General features: G+C 41.0%; 1 protein-coding gene across 2 annotated transcripts; it reads left to right on the top strand.

Moving 5' to 3' along the window:
* The first annotated feature begins 962 nt into the window (after positions 1-962).
* trib1 (tribbles pseudokinase 1) lies at positions 963-10,313 on the top strand. Of its 2 annotated transcripts, XM_034704092.1 has the most exons (4): positions 963-1,113; positions 2,005-2,787; positions 3,537-3,829; positions 7,871-10,313. In XM_034704092.1, the coding sequence occupies exons 2-4, from the start codon at positions 2,485-2,487 to the stop codon at positions 8,343-8,345; spliced, it is 1,071 nt and encodes a 356-aa protein (XP_034559983.1). In that variant the 5' UTR covers positions 963-1,113; positions 2,005-2,484; the 3' UTR covers positions 8,346-10,313. The 2 variants fall into 2 exon arrangements, with proteins under 2 accessions (XP_034559983.1, XP_034559981.1); XM_034704090.1 differs by lacking the exon at positions 963-1,113 and having other exon boundaries at positions 1,582-2,787.
* Positions 10,314-22,109: the final 11,796 nt, after the last annotated feature.

Below are 22,109 nucleotides of genomic sequence, written 5' to 3' on the forward strand. Positions count from 1 at the left end.
TTGTTTACCTGCAGACTCTGGGACCTGTGTTAGGCTTTGTTACATAAACTGTGCTCCATTTTCTAAGTGTTTTCTTACCAGTTGGTTAGTTAGTTAAAATTTTAATTTTTGCTGAAACGACCTGGAAATTTGATTTGGAAATTCCCTGGTTGTAACAACTAGCAAACAGCTTGTAGCTCTTAGCAGACACTCAAAGCAAAGATGTGGTTATTTGTGTATTCCTTTTTGGCAAAATACAACTTAAATGAGGTAGTTATAGAAAAATGTTCCCCAGATCAGTTGCCACAAAAAGAAACATTAACTATGGAGAACAAAAGCGTGTTTATGCACCAAGTTTATTGAGGCTGTAAAGCTAGTCATGTTAACATGAGGCCCAATGGAAATGGAGGCAGCCCCAAGTGGCTGTTTGAGAAACTGCAGTTGGCATATCTGCATTGGCTTGACTTTTCAGCCCTGGAGGCTCCTCCTTGGTAGTATGGTGTGACCTTGTAATGAGTCCAATATAAACTCTTGATAACAAATGGTCATACCACACGCAAACACACACATGCCAACAGTTTTTTTTTCAAGTGTATACCTGAACAGTGTGTCACACATAAACAAGAAACAAACATGCGCCATCACTATGATGCAGTGACAAATCCGGTAGGGACAATTGTCAGGTAACAATAAAACCATTCGACCTTCCATGTCTCTTTTGTTGATCCTCACTGTGACTGTTCATTCTGCTTTTTAAACTTCTTTACATGAGCAAGAGAGGAAACCTGTTCCTGTGCCTGCTCGACGGCATGACAAACACACTTGCTCAAAGCGATGCAGACACATCAATCAGCTGGTGAGTCATCTTATTCATAGGACGACCACTGCACAAAGAAAGAATGCAGCGCCTAAAAATAACAGGCCATCATTCCTGTGGAATCTGCAGCTCCTCCATGTTTGGACGGCCTGCAGAGACAGGTTCACATGACCTTTTCAGAGTCAAGCTGCTGTGACCTGGTGGATTGTGTGACCCCTTTTGGAAGGAAGGAACTGGGCCGGAAATGCGAAAAAGAAATGGTTTGGAACAGTATGCTTCTGTTTGGCTGGAGGGGTGGTGCAAAAGAAGGGTTACAAGTGTGTACAAACACTCACACATACATGCACACACACGGGCCAGCTGGTGCTTTGTGTTTTAGTGAACGCTCAGTGAGCCTCTTCTGCAGCCACTGTGCCTGTTAGATTCAAAGCAGTGGAAAAAGACTACTCTTGCACAACACAAACACACATGGTCATGTCTGTGTACACATTGCAACAAACACACACACATTGCACATTTAAAAGTACCTCACAACACAGATCATCTCAACATGCATTATGACAGGAATGTTTGTCAAACTGAATACATGCTGTTCCTGACCCTTCAATTTCCTGGCCATAGCTATACCATTTTCTAAAAAAGATTGCATAACTTTGACACAAATTGCACAGTATTGTAGTTCTTATACAACTAGTTTTAGCCTTCTGGGAGCCCAGCTGCTATGATCTTGTTTACGGTGCTGCACTGGCATATTTTATGTGAATGCTTATAGCCCAGCACCACTAAGGCTTTATGGGGGTGAGTCATCTCCACATAACAAACAGGCTCAGCATGGGAAAATATCATGGTGATGTTAAAGCTAGAGTTAAGGCTCACACACTACAGCTCTGTACTGGCTATAGTTCACACTTAAGGCACAACATTTGAAAAGCAAACAGTTCAGGTACCATAGAAAAGGTATGTGGTTATAAAGTTGAAGATGAAGGAAAAAGTGAGTCACAGAGGGAGTTTTAAAGGTTGTTAATTATTGTCTAAACATGTGCATGCTTGATGAGGCAGCCATACAAAAGGGTTTCCTCATTCCTCTCACATGGCCAGGGGTTTTCCTTTTTTCATCTGTTAAGTCTCAGAGCAGGAATTTGGAGCCTCATACACAAAATAATATTTGCACCACATGCTCACGTTGTCTTCTCTGAAACGTAATACAGCAGGCAGTTTCATCAGAGCCGAGCTGAGCTAACAGAGTCGGTGCCGTTACAAGATTGCTCAATGGTTGTGTCACCAGGAGGAGGCTGGACTGGTCGGGCGGAGTGTTTGAGCTCAACATCACCGGAGCTCACTCACTCTCTGCCTCTCTCGGAGTGAGGCGGTCTCTCTCCCTCTGTCTGTCTGTCTGTCTGTCTCTCTCTCTCTTTCTCTCTCTCTCCCTCTCTCTCTCTTACAGTGTGGACTCTGAGGGATCGGGGTTTCTCACTGAAAGTACAAAGACGTCAGAGCAGTGGGCATTCACCTCCAAGAGGAAAGGACAGTGATTGGATTATTACCGAAAATCGCGTCTAAAGTTTCATCCATATCTCAAGTCTCACACGGAAAAATGGAACGCAGAGTGTGTGAATTATTCTAACCATCAAAGGACTCATCCTTAAACGAGTTAGAGTCTCATTTTTGGTTTGAATCGATCTACGAGGATGAACTTGCAGTGGAGCACCCCAGCACCTTGCATCCGCGCCGGGAGAGTCGCGCACAAACGACTGGACTCAGACGATCAACCGCCGGCCAAATGTGCCAGGCTAAGCGCCGAAGCTGGGGACACACATGGACTCTTACTCGGTACTTCACCCGGATCCCCGGTCAGCCCCGTCTCAAACCCGGTCCCAGTGACCCACCAGGGTCCATCCAGGATAGGACCGTTTCTGCTTCTACCTCTGGCGGACCGAGAGAGCGTGCACAGCGCGATGAACACCGACACAGGCGATGAGCTGCTGTGCAAGGTATGCATGCGCAATCCCCTCATTGTGCAATTTCTCTGAATGAATGGTGTTTCAAGACAGCGCGTTGCCCAACAGCCTGACATGTCATCAGTATTTAGTCGTCTTTTTTACCCAATGTCACTCAATCTCACGCAAAATGTGTCACAATTTGCGTAATAAGAGGAGTGTTGCTTCATGATTCTTAAATCTGAAACTGAATAGCACAGTCTGTGATTACAATAAATCTGTTAACATACGTGACAGTTGACTCCAGCCTTCACCTTTGCTGTATTAAGATAAATACCCTACCTACCCTTGGCACTGAGGCTTCACACAGTCTGTCAACTCGCCTCATTTGCATACACGTCACTGCAATACGCCACGTTGTGACACAAAAAATGCAAACATGTGAGACAAAGAGAGACTATCATGATGAGGATGTGCACTGATAAGGACAGGGTATCTCCTCTGTTCCACATCCATGTGTTATTTTGCATGAAAGAACTGCAGGCGTTTGGCTTTGTTGATTAATAAAGTTAATCGCTTCATGCTTTGGTGATTCATTTGTCATGCTCATGCACAAAAAGGAAAGAGCTGGACTCAAAGCTAATCCTACGCCTTTATTTTAACTCTGCCAAAATTTGCAGGCTTGTTCCTTCTGATGATCATTAAGAAGACACTGACCCATTGCCTCCTCCTTCTCTCTCTCTCTCCCTCCCTCCCTAATTTCCATCCTGCATCCCTTTCTCTTCTACATCTCTCTCTTACAGGTCTTTGATATGGGGGTGTACCAGGAAAAGATCAGACCCTACGGGATCCTACCAGCCCATAAGAATGTGGCTGGCATCAGGGACATCATCCTAGGGGAACGCAAGGCCTATGTGTTCCTTGACAAGGACTTTGGGGACATGCACACCCTGGTGAAGAGCTGTCGCAGGCTGGATGAAGAGCAGGCTTGCAGGCTCTTCCGGCAGGTGGCTCTGGCTGTGGCACATTGCCACCAGAATGGCATCGTGCTTGGTGACCTCAAACTAAGAAAGTTTGTCTTCGCTGATGAGAAAAGGTGAGGAGAAATGTAACAGACTTCAAATGTTGATGAGCTGAGTGCCAGATGACACTGAAGGTTCCCCACATCCACTATACTCACATGAGAGCCATTTACACAACTCTATTCCAGGTTGTAGGTTGTTTGACTGTATGGTACCCAATAATTGCTATCACATCACCTCTTTTAGACAAAGTAATAAGAATTGACAGAAATTGGAGGAAAATTTTGCCATATTTCAATTATATATATATTTTTTACCCATTTACTACTTTGAACTGTACAGCTATGCTAGCTCAAACACCTCTTAAATATCATAACATTAGCTAACATAACATCAGCTAGCAGTAATTAACTTATTTTTTCTGAGATAACTTTATTCTAGCGAGGAATTTAAGCCTTTACTGTCGATGTATGTAAAACTACCAAACACTAATGTCTGCTTTGAGTGACTTTCTAGCTAATGGTATTGTCATAAAGCAGGTGGCTGAATGCTACTTTATTTTACACAGTAAAATAAGAAAGGCTTGGATTTCAAACTAACATTAAGTTAGTGTTTATCAAATAACAACTGGATAAACTTAATAGCTGAAGAAATGTAAGCTTACGTGAGGTTCTTCAAGTGCTTGAATGCCAGCATTACCTTTTCTCAAAAGGTAAATAAGAAATTAGCCTGCTTGTGTTTTTATCTTGACTTCTGACCTTATTTTAAGTATTTGTTGGCTTTGTAGATGGAGATCAACTTAGAAGCAGTGAATTTAAAACAATTGTCACAAAAAACAGCCTGGAATGCAGCAGATCGACTCTGTAAAATAATTTACGTTGTTACAGAGGCTGTATTCACCATGTGAATATAGTCCTTTTTTTCTCTCATTTCATTAATCCAACACTCAGTTTCATCCTGTTAACTTTATTTGGATGCTCTCAGACTTTGATGCAGTACAATGGGACGTGCCAGTAAAGCAAACATGGCAGCAGCTAATACACACAGGCCATGTGTGCAGATATCCATGTGGGCACAGATAGAGTAGGAGGTTCTGTACTTGTGGAGGCAGACAGCATTGCTTCCCAGATTTTCGCCTTCTCTGTCTGTCTCCCTTTCTCACTCTTAGTGTGTCTTTTTGTACGCGTGTTATGTGTGTTTGTTCTACATGTGTGCGTGTGTGTGTGAATATAGTGGGTGGTAGTTTGGCAGAGCTGCTAGACGAGGCTGGTGAATGAGACAATCAGCCCCCTTCTGCGGTCTATAGCTTAGAATACATTTATTACTCATTATTTATTGATAAATTACATCATAACTGTGCTGCAGATGCTTCCAACAAGGATTCATTCAGATACACTTTCATCCATGAGGGAGGAGTTCAGACGCTTTTTGCTTTGAACTGGCTCCCACACACACACACCTACACTCACACATCACACACTCACACACTCACACACACACACACACATGCCTTTATGTCTGCATCTCTGAGTGCTGCATTCGATTGAGGAAGGCACACAAAAACCTCCGCTTACAAAACTATTTGTCGCCTCTTTGCCCTTGCATCACTCCCTTTCCTGTAAGAGACCGCTGATGCCACACAACAACCCCCCCTTCTCCCCCAGACTGTCCAGAGAAACCTTTATTTTAATGGAGACTTTCAACAGTAACATTCCCCAGCCATGACCTCTGGCTTTGCAGGGTCACACTGGATGAATGAGAGCAGACAGGCAGTGAGAGAAGTTGAAGTTGGTTGTGTCCCTCTGATAGCCATACGGCTGCAGAGCGATGAGTCACTGTGGATATGTGCAGAGGGGAAGAGGAAGGGGGGGCTGCATAGCTCATTTTCTTCCTTTGTGTTTGTGTGTGTCTGTGCATGTATGTTTGTATACGTGCTGATTACACATTCAGACATATAAATATCTGATAGCGTGCAAGCTCGAATGCCTTTTTCCTGTACTTCAGGATTTAATTAGGAGGGTGACAGCATCGCGACATTGATGCTGTTGGACTGACCCATTTGACCCTAGAGTTGCTAGATGTCATTTTTGTTTTTTAAACTAACTCCTCTTTACACCCCAGCTGCCGAGATAGTATAGGGCCTCTCTGATGACCTTCTACTGTGATGTGACTGTAAAAGCAAAGACGCAGATTGTTGTGATAGTGTCACTGGCCATGTGACATCATGGAATATGCCTTTTCATATCCCCAAAACCTGCATACTTTTGACACACATCAACACAAGTCTCCTTGTAATGTTTTTTGACTTGATGTGACCTCATTTATCCCGTCACACATTCTTTCAAATTCACAATCAGACATCTTTTCAAACCCCGACAATCGCGCTGTGATGCAACGTCCCGACCCTGACAAAGCAGCTCTCGAGCCAGAGAGTGAGAAAGTCACAACAATTTGACAAATGCTGTCCTCCATTCACACACACACATACACACACACACGCACAAACGCACGCACGCACACACACACACACACACACACATACACACATACACACAGGCTGTGCAGTTGGAAAAGCCAGTTTAGGGAAGGTGACTAGCACTATGAAGCATGCCATGCAGAGCTTCACTGCTGGGCCAGCCTTCCCGTGCGTCACTGATGTGGCAACAGCCATTTGAGGGTAATTATGGGATGGCTGGCGCCGCGAGTGTGGGACCCAGGTGCAGATAGCCTCAGCTCGAGAAAGAGAGAGAGAGCGAGAGGAGATATGTACTCTCAACAGAAGGATGAGTCACTCTCTCCACCCCACTAACTCTCTCTGTTCTGTTTCCTTTTCTGTCTCCAGTGCTCGAGTTCTTCTCTCCTGACTTATCTCCTCTACTATCTCAGTGTTTAAATATCTGTTGCTTTCTATCTTTGTTTTTTTCTGTCTGTCACTCTTTTCATCCTCCTCTCTCACACCACTCCATCTGAGTGAAGTGTCTCACTCAGTCAACCCTCTGAATATGACATAAAACAACACATTTCTCATGTGTGTTGACTTCAGAAAACCTCAACTGCTGTGTTAGTTTAGGGAGCAAATCTTAAGAGGCACTAATGATTTTTTAATTAAAAACAAAAAAAGACTTCTGCTGAAGATAACTCTTAAATTATTTAGTGATATTTTCACATCATATGCTGTTTAATCTGTGTTCTGTCAGTCATTACAGTCGTAAAAGTTTTGTTTTTCCTACAAATAAACACTCACAGTCTTAGCTGCTCTGCTGCTGGACTAAATGTATGTCCTGCTGTTAATGTGGCTAAATATAGCATACTCTGTGTGTGTGTGAGTGAGTGGGGGTGTAGTTGTATATTAATATGTGTGTTTATGAGACCATGTGTGTGCCAGGATATCTCTAGAAATTTGCTTAGGCAGCTTCTCGAATGGGTTTCAGTGTTGTGCACATAGGTCACAGTAAGTTCACTGGTGTCTGGTGTGTGTCTCTGTGTGTGTGTGTGTTTTGTTCCATTTATCTGTATGTGTATGTGTGTGTGCTTCTGTTCATCTGCCAGCTTAAGGCTAAGGGAAGGATGCTTGTTTTTCCATGATGCAATCAGTGTCTTACATATAACAGATCCCTGAAATGTTTGACAGTGTTAAACAAAGCCACTGTCAGAAATAGACTTGCACACATGCTCATGTGCACGCTCATGTGTGTGTGTGTGTGTGTGTGTGTGTGTGTGTGTGTGTGTGTGTGTGTGCGTGCGTACACACACACACACACACACACACACACACAAAAAAAAAACCAAAAAACAGTGGTGTACTTGTGCCGTAATATTCTTGTACATGGGAACACTGAGTACATCATTTCCAACAAGAACATGACATTCTGCTAGAAATATTGCACTTGTGCATTGCAGATGTCCATGATGAGATGAACACAAAGTTCTGAGGTTTTGCCACAATCTGTAAAGTTTCTTTTTGTGTGAGATAACAAAAAATGTCGTTGCCATCACATCTATGTCTGTACTCACTAATTTTACACAAAAGCAGTCTTGTTTTTTGAAAGAGAAATATAAAGTGGTCTTAAAGGTGCTGAGAAGTGTCTGACCCTGTTTTGACTTTTTCTTCACAGGACACACGTGCGACTAGAAAGCCTGGAAGACTGCCGCGTCCTGGAAGACCCAAACAATGACTCTATGTCAGACACCCATGGTTGCCCAGCTTACGTCAGCCCGGAGATTCTCAGCAGCTCTGCGCCTTACTCCGGCAAGATGGCCGACATGTGGAGCCTGGGAGTCATGCTGTACACCATGCTGGTGGGCCGCTACCCGTTCCATGACCCCGACCCTGCTACGCTGTTTTCCAAAATCCGCAGAGGCCAGTGCTGCTTGCCAGAGGGCCTGTCGCCCAAGGCCAAGTGTCTGCTCCAGAGCCTACTGAGGAAAGAACCCTGGGAGAGACTCAGGGTCGCCGAGCTGCTTGCTCACCCGTGGTTCCACCAGCCGCCATCGTCGCAGGAAGTGGCGCTGGGCGAACAGGAAGTGAGCTCGGCAGAACAGATGGTGCCGTCCTTTGACGTGGAAGAGGACGATGATCTGTTCTGCTGACGGACTTGAATCAGCTGAGTCTGGCTGAGGGACCAAAACAGGAAATGCTATGAGGGATTCATTGTTGTTTTTTATACATTGGCACTTTTTAGAAATCCATTTGTGTACTGTCGAGTGTACATACACCCTCAAGCTTTCTATAAATCCTACTGTACTGTATTTTGTTGTTGTATATGTGTTACTCGCTAAGGGCATTGTTCACAATGATCTTTCATTGTGTTTCTATATGTGCGTTTTTGAAATTATTTGGTGCTAAAAAGAATAACAAAGACTTTGCCAGGTTATGTTAACAGATTAATCTCTGCAACCTGCTCTGAGGACATCACAGGTAGTTTACTCATGGCATACAGTTGTCAATATGCTAGCTCTCAGCCTGGACTTTTCAGAAAGCATTACAAGACTCCTGAGCAGGCGAGGAGGAGATGGGGATGTTGTTCCTCTCACTCTCTGACCAGGCTGCAGGCTTCACCAGCTGACTCACCGACACACAGGCTCGAGGAAGGCCGAGCACAAGCTGAAAGTCTGGCAGCAGGCGGTGTCATCAAGTGAGAAAGATGGTTAGCAGAGGACTGATGTGTCACACTCAGCGGGGACGCTACCAAGATGTTTCACTGCCAATCTGGCAACTACTCAGCATTTACAAATCACACACCATGCGAGAGGCAGGGTGTTACTGGTGTGAGACTCACACAGAAAAGAGAGAGTTTGTCACACACACTCAACAATAAGCAGTGACAATGAGCTAACATGAGTCTTTGTTAAGGCTAAAAGAGAAAATAAAATTTCCATTTTCTTAATATCAGCAGTTAAATCTAAAAAAGTTTGTATTTTTGAAACACTCTACAAGCTGAATATCATTTGATGGTTGCATCTGAACAAGAAGTTTCTTTCTAACTTGCAAATATGAAAGTAATCATCCTGTTTGGCTATTGTGCAATCAGAAAAATCCAAAAATCAAAGAAGTCAAAGAGTACTTTCCAGTGATGCAATAAGAAATAACTCATAACCCAACATTTGTATACATTTCTGAAGAAATTCCAGTCAAGAAATTATCCAATAGGAAAGCAAAACATCACAGGAAAATGAAGACTCTCTCAGTTGAACTTGTTTTTTCCCGTCGGAACATTATGTCAAGCTGTGTTGCTTTAACAAAGCCGAGCTGTGCTAAGTGTGGTGCCCGTATCACTGTGTTTCATAAACTGAGCGGCTCTGAATCAGTCGCAGTCAGGCGATATTTGATGTTGGTTGTCTGATGATGACTCAATGCTCGAGCGTGTCTGTGGAGAATGGTCCTGACCTTGGCTGGAAGAATCTGTTCTGACTGTTTCCTCTTTTTAATGGTACTTTTTATTTCCCTTCTTATTTTAATTTTTTTTCACATATTTTTTGCCACTGAAAGCTGTTGATCCATGGAGACTAGTCATCGTAGTTAGTGACAAGATGTACCAAGTTATAAAAGATGTTTCATCTTGGAAAGTGACATGTGCATGAAGCAGCATTCAGCCTTACAGTTTGAAACCAGCTATTTCATTCTGGCACATTTATTTTGACAACAGTACTAAATCTGGCATATCTGAGAAGCTCTTTGTATGAATTTTTTGGTTGTTAAGAAGGTTAATAAAACGTCTGTTGCCGTTCTTTAATTATTTCTCTCATCTGCTTAAAAACCAGATGGGACCAGATTTGTGACAATCTGGATTGTTCCTTGTATAAAAGTAATTTAATGGTTTCATTTCTGGTTCATACATGTAAAGTCAGTCACACGTTCATGTGACATGTAGAGTAAACTGACACGGGTGCACAAACTTCATATTGCACTGTGAATTATGTATTTGTGACACAACCTAGAGGCTGTTCAAGGTCCCAACAGGTTACACACAAGAGATGTATTCATTGTACAAAAGATGTATATGTATATTTGAAATATGTGTGGAGATGTTAAATAAAGATCACATTTTTTCATACTCACATGAGTATATCTCCTCTGTACTGCTTGTCCTTCTCACACACACATGAAAACACCTGCACACTACACGGCTCCACTACATGCCTTGAAGGTTTTCCTACAAGAATTTTGTCGGTATAGCTCTTCATCGCTGTAGAGGCAACAATCCCTTTTCTCATTTTCCTCCATGCTTTCAATTTCATCCTTGCAGGAGGAAAGAAATCTCTCTTTCTGCTGCAGCCTCCAACCGTTTACTCTTCTCTGACCTTTGTGTAATGTAACATTTAACTCTTCAAACACTCAAATGTCAATAGTGGGTCAGTGTCTTTCCTGGAATATACAAGGGGGAGTGAATAAGCCACTGTTATTCCTTTCCACTCAGCTTTAGCGTTAGGAATTCAGGGTCAACTCTTAAAACACTAAACACCAGCTCTTTTTAAACTCTAATACGTATATATTCTTCTTTATTTAATCCACTTTGTGCTGATGAATCATTGTTTGACCTATAAGAGCTTAGCATGTCTCCACCATCTGTGTGTTATGACTACCTCAGGCAGAGCTGGCCGAGGCTTGCGTAAGCGTTGCGTGCGTGTTCATGTGCATACCTGCCTGCGTTTCTACCTTTGTGTGTGTGTGTGTGTGTGTGTGTGTGTGAGTGCAAGAGTTAGATTAAGTATCAACAGGGTAGCTGGAGTGTCTCAGCTGCTGGGAAGCTGCCAAATCAAGTATTGCCCAACACCTCAGAGCTGGGATTCTCCGGGGATGACAACAGGGCCCCGAAAAGTAGGCTAATAGTAGGTTAAGTGATTCATATCTGCAGAAATGTGTAGGTGTGTGTGTAATGCTGTATATGTACGTTTGTTTGGAGGGGAGTGGTTATGTGAAGGTTTGTCGGAAAATTGTATATTTAGTACATTAAGAGAGATTAAATGATAATGAAATAGATAACAACTACAATTTAACAAAAGAGAGAGTGGGTATACAGCAAAAGTTTTGAGCGGCACTGTTTAAGTACTATTCATAAAAAATATTTTTACTCCACAGTTTTGGTACTAAAATCAGTCTTTCTGGCCTGAAAAAGTCTGGACCACTGATCTCTGCGTCTTAGTAAAGCTGCGTGTTGGCATTAAATGGTAAAACTGAAGACATTTCCTTAGACTTCTTCGAAAAGGGGGAAGAACAAAAGCCAAAAACGCACCAACAAATGGTGCTGTTGCTAGTTGGCTAAACAATGTAAGCGCCATGCTGCTTGGAGTTAAAGCTACATAAGAGCTACTGTGAGGAATTTTCTGTTTGTTTGGATTTTGATGTCCCAAAGTGATACCTCTTAACTCTTTGCTGATTTTGTCCTCTGTAGGGTTTTCTGATCTCCTGCTTTCTTTTAACAGTCAAATATATCACTTGAGAATCTTTGCCATGGAAAAAAATAAACAAAGGCACCAGAAGTGCTGTTAATCAGGCATCTCCATGTGTGCAATTATCAATCTGTATGCTAATGGTCTCAATTGCTATTTAGGCTCACAAAGAGTCATTAGTATTAATGTCAGTTTGTTTTATAACCAGATAAAAACTCCTCACAGGAGCAGCAATAGTTGCATTGTGTGATAGTCAAATATTGTTTGGAGAGTGACATATTTTATCAAATAGGGTATGATTTTCAGGGTTAAAATAAAGATTTGTCTCTGACTTTTGTGCCTTTTTGAAGGATGTCTTTCAGTATGAGAAACATGGCCTTTTAAAGGCACCTTGCAACAAAAAAAGGAAACAACACAAACACTAAATAGCAGCCTAACATTAGGGGGCTTATTTGTAATTTGTGTTGGCATAGATTAAAATGACATTGTTTATTTTGTTTATAACATGTTAGGTTTATAAGAGGAGCTAGTCAGAAATAGTTTTACTTTCTGGGAGAGCTTTGCTAGCAGTTTTCCTGTTTCACATTTTTTTGTGCTTACCTAAGCTCTCGCACTGGTAGCAGTCGCTTCATATTTAGACTGCAGACAGGATCACATTTACTATCAGCAAGAAAGATAAGCATATTTTCACATCCTAATTCATGCCTCGTGGGTTGCATTAGCTGAAAGTTATGGTTGAGGTGCTGTGGTGAGGAGTATAATGAGGTCAGGTGTTAGGAAACGTACTAAGTACAATGTTTATCTGGGTGATCTCATCTCTTCACTTGGCCACAAATGTAAACTTTAACCTCTCCTGTGATCTGGGATTATTAAAGCTCCCCAACCACATAGACATTTAAAAAACAGGCTTTGCTAACCTCCTCATGACGTGTTCTACCTCTTGAATGGATGTCACACAAATCAGAGCCTCATCAGATGTTAACTCAGGCTTCAATGACCTTGTTTGATAGAATAGAAAGCACTAGGGTTGGGTGTATTCGATGGTATTCATGGGATGTTTATGAAACTATTTTAAAGCTAATTAAAATGCATTAAAGCTACAGTCACATAATTCATAATATATATTATCATTGTTTAACTCCTCACTTTAAATTCATGTGAGCTGTTTTTGACTATCAACATGAACTCTACAGGAAAAAGGTGTGACGTAGGTCTCACCTGATCTGTTTTCCCTCACAAGGAAGGAAAGAAGCAGATCTGAGAGTTGACAGTAAAGCACCTGCTGCAGTCCGAAGCAATTTTAGTTACTGTGCTTCTTCCTGGAACTCTTTGGCTCAGGATACAGCTCCACTGATGCAATGGAAAAAACTTCTTCTGTTGAAACAAATCTTTGACCTAATTTATTTCATAACAAAAATCTGTAGAGATATGTGAGGTATTGTGTTGATCATAGTTCACTGATGAGTCTGGATGATTGTAAGAAGGCTGGTATTTTCAACCGTCACCTCTGATCACAAAGATATATCTGAAATTCATTTGAAGGTAGGTATGTTATGATCTCTGCTGCGATCTTGTGGAGATTCAAAAAACTGCAGAAATAATGCTGCGCTGGAATACTTCAATTCCTGTATAGTTGGACCCCCTGAGGGTTCTTACAATCTTTTATACCAGTAACATACATCATTTCATAGACTTTACCAAACCATGTATTGATTTACTCAGTGTCTTGGTAGATATTCAGAAATAAATACATTTTGGTCAGAATGTACTGTACTTGTTAAATGGTATATGATAAAGCAGTTGGGGATGGAAAAATTAAACCAAAGGGAGTTTTCAAAAGAGCATCCTACTATTTTAATTCTTATTCAAGGCTATTACTGATGTAAATGTAAGTAAAGGCTTTTAATGGTTATAAGATTTGTATGAATTAGTGACAAAGCCATTGATAAAGTATGGCATTCCAGAAAAACTTATTTCCACGCTTAAGTCACGATATTTAAAATTTTTAAGCTGAAACAATTTTTCCACTGATACAAAAATAAAAGAAGAAAATTAAAAAGTAACTGTTTCGATTGTTCATTGACCAATAAAAAATATTTCAAGCCGCACACCTGACTCTACTTATTTAAATTAAATGCCTTTTTTTTTTTACCACAGTAACCTAAATATTGTATGTGCCTAATAAATTAAATGAAATCTAACTTTTAAATTGCAATAGACTTTATTTTTTTGCTATTTTCAAAAGTGGAATTAACCATCTAACTGGTTAAATGTACCTTTTGGAACTATTTGTAGTCATTTATAGATTTGGATTTCTTTAGCAAATACACTCTTAATCTAAATCAGTCTTTCACATGTTAAATGTGATAGTCTGATATAAACAACCCACTTTGTTTACATTAGAAGAATTGGAACCAGTATTAAAATCAACTTTATTGGCCAGGTATGTGTGCACATTTGACTCCAGATAAATTGGGTGCTGGAGTCATCACAATGAATTAAGTTATGTGTATTATATAACAGATGGATAATTTAGTTGTATGTGAGGTAGGTATTTTTACAGTACTAACATTAAAACAACAGCGTGCATATATGTCAGAATAGCTAAATGTGTGAAAATAAATAATTGTTTACAGGCACAGTAGAGATTGTGTAAAAGGGTTCTGGCAGTGACCTGTATCACCTGGAGGTTAAACAGTTTGTGTCTGGGTGTGAGGGGTATGCAGTGATGTCACCTACTCAGTAAACTCTCATTATTCACTGCCTGTATCAGCAGATTATCTATTAGCATGTTGTTATACATCTTTGAACATCACCACCACGTTTGAATGGGTGGAATAATAATGTGAAATCATAAAAAGATTGTGTTTTTGTCAGCCTGGATTGCTCATGGGCATGAATGTGAACAAGAACTCCACAAGAGTGCCTTCATATGAAAAAATAAATCTGAGTAATAACCAATGCAAACAGTCATCAGTTGCATAGAACACTATAATCATGTTTCTCTGACAGTACGAGCCTCCTCTGGAGGTAAATTTGAATCTTGAGTGTCGTCAGGGTCAAAAAGCTCTCAAGCACAGGAGGGTAATGGTGAGCGTTTGGCTTGATGAGGTCATTATAAAGCAAAGTGGCTCCTCAGGGCTTTGTATTATCTTTGAGATGTTTTTTATTCAGGAAAATAAAGTGAAACACAAAGACATTGTTTGGATTAAAATGTACTGATGACATGGTCCCAGCCCTGTGATAGGTTGGCGACCTGTCCAGGGTGTACCCTGCCTTCCGCCCGTAGTCAGCTGGGATAGGCTCCAGCCCCCTGTGACCCCTAACGGGATAAGCGGTCAAGATAATGGATGGATGGATGGGACATGGTCACGTTTGGTCTGATCTACAAGGTTTGTTTGACATCATTTCTCTGACCCATTGATTTCCAATAAAACCTCAAAATCTGTCAAGTTGTATCTGTGAATTGTCTCTGTCAGCCCTCTTATTGATATGTTTGCTAAATCACTTTTAATCAGTTTGATAGTTAGGATAAATCAAACTTCGGATCTTTAAAACAACAGTTGAATCCTTCCACCATCTGAACAAGCTTTTTGTTAGTTTTCATCTTTTCCTGAGACCCTTATCCTTCTTAAAGTACAAGAGACAATATTTACTTAACATTAAGTACAACGTTAACATCACAGTATTAAGTGCAGGTGTGAGAACGCACTGGGATCCAATCACTCAGGCCAAATTCAAAAGGGGTCTGGGAAATGTTTGCCCATAATTGTCAGGCAGTGTATACACAAATATGTCCTGGGCTATGATGCACTGCTTACTCTCTTGTATACAAGAAAACAATCTGGCATAATTAAACAAGGCCATAGAAGCTTGTTCCTCTTAAAATAGGATGTGTTTCAATATTTAAATTACCAATGTCTCGTAAAGTGAATATCTTCACTTGTTACATTTATTTAAGATCTGTCTTCTAATCACAAAGAAAAGGCTTCACATGAATCATGGCTCAAATTGACTTTATGATGTGTATCATCGATTAACACTGGGATGGCCTGTAAACAGGACATGACAGCAAATGTCCACTAGAGGGCGGTGTATCAATGCAGCTGTCCAGGTTGTTCTTCACATTTGGAATTAGAATATCCTTTTTAGCACAGGGAACAGATGTTTTAGAGGTGATCTGCTTCTGATATGATTGGACAGGATCACTAACAGGGCCATAGACAAACACTCATATCAAAGGGGATATTTTTAGTCTTTTTCCTAGATTAACATGATAGTGGGAATTGATCAAATCTACATAACTAAAGCACACCTGATCACTGAGGTTTTTACCATCATACACCATTTGGCTGTCATTGTTTCCCAAACAACAGCCGGTCCTATGCTCATTAATTTCCAACCATATTCTTAATAGAGTTGTACAGCACGAAACAATTGGGTTTCATTTGGTCTTAAAGAGCAACAGAGCAGTTTTATTGCATTTATTTGCTAGCAAAAGTGCCCATCTGTCTGTGAGACCACACAGCTTCTCCTGGCCTGAACTCGGACTGCTGGAGATGTTGCCAGTTTCGCCAAGCAGAGAGAAAACAAACACAGCTCTTTAAAGTGTTCCACATGGGAAACATTGGAGGTGTTCCAGGATGTGTTTACAGTGGGAACCTGCAGTGTAAGCCAAATATTATTACTATAGGAACATTTACTTATACAATTTTACAATATTAGTGTCTTAACTTCAGCTTAAAGAGGACTTAACTTTCAGATAAGTTTGCACACAATGTTATGACATTTCACCTTTATTGGAATATTTAAGGTACTCCAAGCAAGTCTTTAGTGTTTGACTTCAACTTCTAAAGTCTTTGCAACAGTTACACGTGCTCTGTTATTACAATCACTGAATGTGATGAATATAAATTGTCAGCTATTCTAATCAAATCCTCAACAAGAGGCTTTCAGCTGTCACTCTTTACCCACCAGAAGTCGACTCCCTCAATCCAATATGAAAAAGATATTGGAAAGTTTCATTCACACAGGTTTCCTTCATTCCATGTCACTTTCTCTCTCACTCTGGTGTCCGAGTGAATTGGTTATGGCACCAGTTTGATTAAAATAAATCCATCTCCTGAGACCAAACAAAAGAAGTATTCTAAGTGCCAAACAAACAGCATGTGTCGTTCATCGCACATCAGCTCATCATTACATCCATTTATCTCTAATGGCTGCAGGAGAGCAGGGAACAGGCTGCATTTAATTTCATACATTGTATGTTTTGCTGCAGTTTCCTAGAAATTAGTTATTCTGCCACCGGCTCTGGCTGCAGTGTGTTAACACGGACATCAGTGACTCACAGCAGCTGCTAATGGGGCCAATGGAGCACAGTAGAGTGTGCTCCGAAAGCTTTGTGTCATTCATAAGACTGCACTGACAGACACATGTGAATAATCCTGATCTTAATCAGACATGCTGTTCTTATTCTGCCAATTCTGGATATTTCTGGTGAAAGGCAAGAGCCCGTTCCAGCCAGCAATGAGTAAGCATCATAGACAAGCTGTGAAAGCATCATCAGAGTAGCACAGGCTGAACGTCTCCAAAACAAGTGATAACAAAACGGGGGGAATCATACCTGCATCTATTTTGCAGTAAAGCTTAGAACATGCTTCCAATAATTTGGCATTTTGTCAAATGGGAATAAATCTTTTATGTGCTGCCTACATAAACAGTTTGTTGAATATATTCGCTTTGGTTAAAGAAAGTAATATCACAGCCGTGCAAATACTCAGTACAACAGCACTAGCTCAAGTGTGAGCGCAGCTTTACATTTTTCATGTTCATTTTTTGGGGTTTATTCAGTCTTTCATTTGAATCCAACTCAACTATCACAACTTCTAGAAATTGGAAAGGGACCGTTTCCAAGTAACTCAAAAATAATTTCCTTCATACATTAACCCTCCAACCAGTGAAATGAGAGTTAGTTGCTTTGCCCTTAAGCATGATTCAAAGATCACAGCTTGTTCAATAGTGCGTTGCTGTGATGTTAACAGAATTAGAAACTCCTTAGGCAGTGTTAAATGCCCCAGGACTGTTGTACTTTATCTGCACTCATGGAATGCCTCTTGTCCAATCAGATTACTTGGTCATGACAACTGTTGTTTGGTAAAGAAAACAACCAGGCAAACTGAAATGCCCTCATGCTTTCCACATCCTCAAGTACCTTCAGTATTTTTGTCTTCTGGGAAAAATAAAATGAAGCACTACTCTCTTTCATCCTGCTGAGTGTTTTCTCTTCAGATATCTTCTCTTGCATGTCACTCACACTCCAGGGAACACATAGTAGCTTGTGTTCTAGTGCTCTTGGGGCTGTCTTTTTCAAAAGACACAGTGTCATCCTACCTTATTCCTGAATTTTGAGTTTCCCCCCTACAGACCTGAGTGCTTGAACACAATCACTCCCAATCTCTCTGCAACAGACCCACATCTGTGAAGAGAATAGAAATGAGTCGACTTTGTGTTTTTCATTATACATCGTATGAATTGGAACTTGGCCCAGGCAGGAATCATGGGAGGGAAAATGAAATTCTGAACTGTGTAAAAAATAAACCAGTTATAAAAAGCTGACAGTTGTATTGTTAAACGTGACTGTAAATGCATGTACTGTGTAAGCTGCTTAATTCTTAACCCCTTCTAAAATGATAAGTTAGCACTTTCCACTCATGGCAGAGGAAAATAGTGCATCGGCCAAAGAGATTAGCTGAAAATCAAACAAAGGGCGCAGTGTAAGGGGATTTTCTCTGCCACACAGGGCCTTGTTTGAATGAGTATACAACAGTGGATGTTGCTGCAGCCTCTGTGGTCTTTCATGCCACTGAACTTAGTAATGGTTCTTATACTCTTTAAAAAAACAATGCACATTAGCCAAGTGGTTGCTCACTTCTAAGATGTGGAGGACTTTACTCCTATTGTACACTGCAGAGAAGCTCAGTTCAGCTGTGAAGGTGCATAACATTACCTTGTGACTCCCCATGAGCATTTAAACTGAATCCAGAGATGGAAGATGCAGTGTCTTTGTATTTAAATGTATGAATTAATTTGACTTTGCACTTTGACTTCACAACAATTTAAGGGAAAATATTACATTTAAAATATAAGACCATTAGATGTATTGCTTGAACTAAAACAGGCTTCACATTTAACTACTACAAACATAAAAAAGTTGAAAAGGGGGTTGGACCAGTCCACATAGTTGCACAATGGCAGCTTCCCTTTCTCTTCATTAACTCTGAGCTCCTGCAGGCTGAGCCAAGGGGTTAGCCATGAAATAAGTAATCTTCACATCTTTGCATAGCATAAGACTGAACTGCAGATTAGCTGACATTCTGCAGCATTTACTTCAAGAAATACACAAACACATCAGAGTAGATCTGAATACATATATTTTTTCTCAAAGGCACGTCTAAAGGTGCAAGAGATGAACCTGGACCTTTGCATTTGAGCAATATGGCCAGTAAAACAACAGCACAATGACTCACACTCTAAAATAAAAGCTTCAGGTGAAATGGATTTAACTTCAGTTTTGGAACAAACATGTGGAGGGTTGTGCGATACTGTGGTCCATCTATTCACTGCCTTGGCTCATAACAGGTAGCTGCTGCTCATGAGTCAGCAGGTGATGGATGGAGAAAAGGAAAAACAGTCGTTTGAGGCTGGAGGAATGATGGACAGATGGTGAGAGAAGTAAGACAGGAGTTTTGTGGAAGGCAGCTAAAAGGTTGGAAGAAAGGAACAAAGCAATGCATCAGCAGGACACGTGAGCAAATGAAATAAGATGGAGTGGAGAAAAGGAGAGGTGGAATAAAAGAACAGCTAGAAGTCAAGAAGGGGTGTTGCAGCAAGCTGGGAGTGCAGTTTGCATGGCTCCACTCTGTGGGTGACTTTAATTACTTTTCAGCGTCACTGCCTCTCCTGGTCATGAGCAGCATGCTCTGATCACCAGCCTCTGATTATCGGGCCTTTGTGAGGGCTTCTCCCCACTGTCAGGCCATAATTACGTTTGTGCAGGAGAGAATCACAGTACGTCAGAAAGCTTACAAAGCTATTATCCAAGTGCTCCTCTTCTTTGTAGATCTGAACTGCAGAGTGCAGTGGATTTTAAAGGGAATTAAAGGCAGAAACTTGGATTTTGACATGGTTTGTGTTTGTTGTGGAGGTTAAGTTTAAGTCAGTTTTAAAGGCTGACTTTCAAACAGAAGGGTAAATACAAAAAGGGGAACTGATAACGAAAAACAAGTGTGAAAATTCATAATGAGTCAGTCGAATAAAGCGCAAAATCATCCAGTCATTGTGCAACGCTTGTTTACGCTTCATGCTTCTTTTGACAAAGACAAGCAGTGCCTTGCACACCGAACTTCCTCCACTGTGTAAGCACTGCATCGGGAACATAATGACTAACAGCCTTGAAGGTGAGGAGAAAGCTTGTTTTAAAGTTAAACATACCTCTCCCTGTGGTCACCATGGCAGGGCCACAAGTGCTCAAGGTGTTGAACAGTCTCCTGGGTGATTTACTTTGACTTCTCTTCCTTCATCACATCAACCATTAAAGTTCCTCAGGTTTCCTCCAACTTATGTTGATTTTAAAGAGTGGATAAATCAAACACACTCAAGAGGTTAAACAAATTATTTCAGATTTAGGCCTGCATTATTTTTTGCATGCTAATTTGAATCATAGTTGTATAAATGTACTCCATGGGTGGGCCAGTGCTGCCAAGGTCCATTAATGAGGCTGCAGCATGCAACTTTATTTCCCCTTTTAACAGAGGTTACCATGTTTTATCTTGTCTCCTAATAGTTGTTTTTCAGGAAGTTTTTGGCTCAATATTCCATAGTCTTCTCCAATTAAATCAAACCAATGGCACAGCTTTAAATTGCAATAGAGACACTTACCTCGGTAGGCCTACTGGTGTCTCCCCACTAGTTCTATGGCTAATCACAAATCAACAGAACTTTAAGTTTTGAATATTTGACCAAAATAAAAGCTTAGCTGGAAATTTTAATACAAATTGTGACCTTAAAAAAACAGTCAAATCTAGTTGTGGTCCTAGATTGCCCAATACAGTGGTTTATGAACATATAATAGCAAAACAAAAGCACTTCCAAAAGCCTCAGCCAGACATTTTGTTTATGCTTAAAACAAATTTGTGTGTTAGTATATTAATAAACTGAACATACATGTTCGCATGTGTTAAAAGTTTAACAATGCTAAATACCAACTGATTGTATTGTGTTTCAAGATGGTAAATGGTAAATGGACTTGTACTTATATAGCGCTTTTCTAGTCTTTCTGACTACTCAAGGCGCTTTTACACTACTTGTCACATTCACCCATTCATACCCATTCACTCACTGATGGTAGAGGCTGCTACAGTAAGGGACCATCAGTGTTAGCTAATCTCATTCGTACACATTCACACACCTCTGAACAACAGAGGGAGCAATTCGGGGTTCCGTGTCTTGCTCAAGGACACTTCGGCATGTGACTGCCGGAGCTTGGATCGAACCGCCAACCTTCCGATTGATAGACGACCGACTCTACCCACTGAGCCACAGCCGCCAATGTTAACAGAGCAGCTTGCAGTTGCTGGTTGTTAATGCTTCATCCTGTATAAAAATGCTCTAAAATAGATTGTCTTGAATATGTGACACTATGTGATGTCTATGTTTAGACTATCTAACCCTTCTCATCTTTTGGGCTTTTTTTGTTCATCCCTCTGACTTCTCCCTTCATCCCCTGTGTCTGTTATCTATGACTTCCTTTTTCCTCATCTTCCCATCCCTGCCATTTTCTCTCTCTCTCTCCCCCCTGTAATCCCTCTCCATTGAACCAAAAGAGAGGGAATGAGATAGCATGAAGAGAGCTGCAGGTGTCTATTGAAGTCTTGTCCAGCCAGGCGGCCCACCTGCGAGCATCCACATCCCACAAGCCCACCAATGCCTGCATGTGTATGAAGGTCGCAGCTCTCTGCATCATCTCACGCAGCTGCTTAGGGCCTCCGAGCCTCATTCTCATCTTGCAGTCCAGAACATACCCACTGAGCAAAATCAAAAGGGTTGGGACAGACCTTCAATCAAAGATTCCTGGGATATTGTGCATCTGTCAAGGAGCCCTGTCAAGGGTTCTGGTCAGCCTCATATCTGTGATGTTTGCCCTTTGAAAGATAATCGGATAAGCATGATACATTATATAGCTTAACTGTCAGTCAAACTAATTGTACACACTTAGCTGTAAAGGCTAAATACTGTTTATATTTTGAGTTAATTTTCATGTATTGGGAATTTTGTGTTATTTGTGCCACGTTGTAAATGCTCATGAGCAGCACTTATTCACTATTGTGTGCATCATATGTGACACCAACTTAGTGAAAGCAAGCTTGTAAACGCACTATTTGCACTTGGGATGTACACATTTAGTCA

Source organism: Notolabrus celidotus, chromosome 16, assembly GCF_009762535.1.
Source record: "Notolabrus celidotus isolate fNotCel1 chromosome 16, fNotCel1.pri, whole genome shotgun sequence".
NCBI lineage: Eukaryota > Metazoa > Chordata > Actinopteri > Labriformes > Labridae > Notolabrus > Notolabrus celidotus.